A 728-nucleotide genomic window follows, 5' to 3' on the forward strand; every position below is an offset into this window, starting at 1 on the left:
TTAGGATACACATCCATTTGTTGTTTAATACCTTTGGTATCACTTTTGATTATAGCTGCAGCAGCTCGGACGATAGCTTCCTTCTCCAGTTCGAAATCAACATTATTTGGATTTAAGTAATACTCGCTGAGAATGGCATGAGCTGTGGCTCTTAGAATAATGACGTCCTGTCTGCCGTTTATTTCTGCAAATACGACGATTTCACCAAATCTTTCTCGCATCTTCGTTTTCATGTTATGTTTACCATATCCAGAATCCTCAGAATCGCCCATGAGCTCGTTCATCATGCTAACAAGATCATTTAGTGTTAGTTGTTCATCATCGTTAGCCTGGAAAAACTCGACGACTTTCTCGAACGCCTAGTTCTGATTCAAGTTCTGTGGTCGACCAGATTTTCGTTTTCCGGACTGTGAAGGAATTCTCCTGTACTTGTTGGGGATGTTACGTTCCATTAGAAAGTTTGAGTGGCAGGACTTGTGGTACCCTATATCACTAGCGTGTAGATCCGCTGTGGCAGCAAGTATTTTAGTCATCGCTGCTCCTAACCAGTCATCATTTCTCTTTCCACAAATCACTCTTAGTGTGTTTTCAAAGTCTCTCGTTCTAACCGTGAAACTGTCTTCCTTCTTCTTCGTTCTGTCAAAGATAACTGGCGTAGAGCAAAAGAAACAATTGAATATGAAGTCGAAGTTTCCAGATAAACGGGAAGATACTCGCCTCTGACTTTG

At 41.3% G+C, this 728-nt stretch overlaps 1 protein-coding gene across 1 annotated transcript in view; it reads right to left on the reverse strand.

Annotated features, from left to right (window-relative positions):
* Positions 1–359: 359 nt before the first annotated feature.
* LOC148955739 (5-cytosine rRNA methyltransferase nsun-4-like) overlaps positions 360–728 on the reverse strand; it is a 23,820-nt gene continuing 23,451 nt past the window's right edge. Inside the window, exon 8 of the mRNA XM_089107898.1 lies at positions 360–636. Within this exon, the coding sequence (XP_088964024.1) occupies positions 360–636 (277 nt within the window). The remainder of the gene's footprint in view (positions 637–728) is intronic.

Source organism: Artemia sp. Qi Xiang Cuo, chromosome 2, assembly GCF_049724085.1.
Source record: "Artemia sp. Qi Xiang Cuo chromosome 2, ASM4972408v1, whole genome shotgun sequence".
In the NCBI taxonomy this organism is placed as follows: domain Eukaryota; kingdom Metazoa; phylum Arthropoda; class Branchiopoda; order Anostraca; family Artemiidae; genus Artemia; species Artemia sp. Qi Xiang Cuo.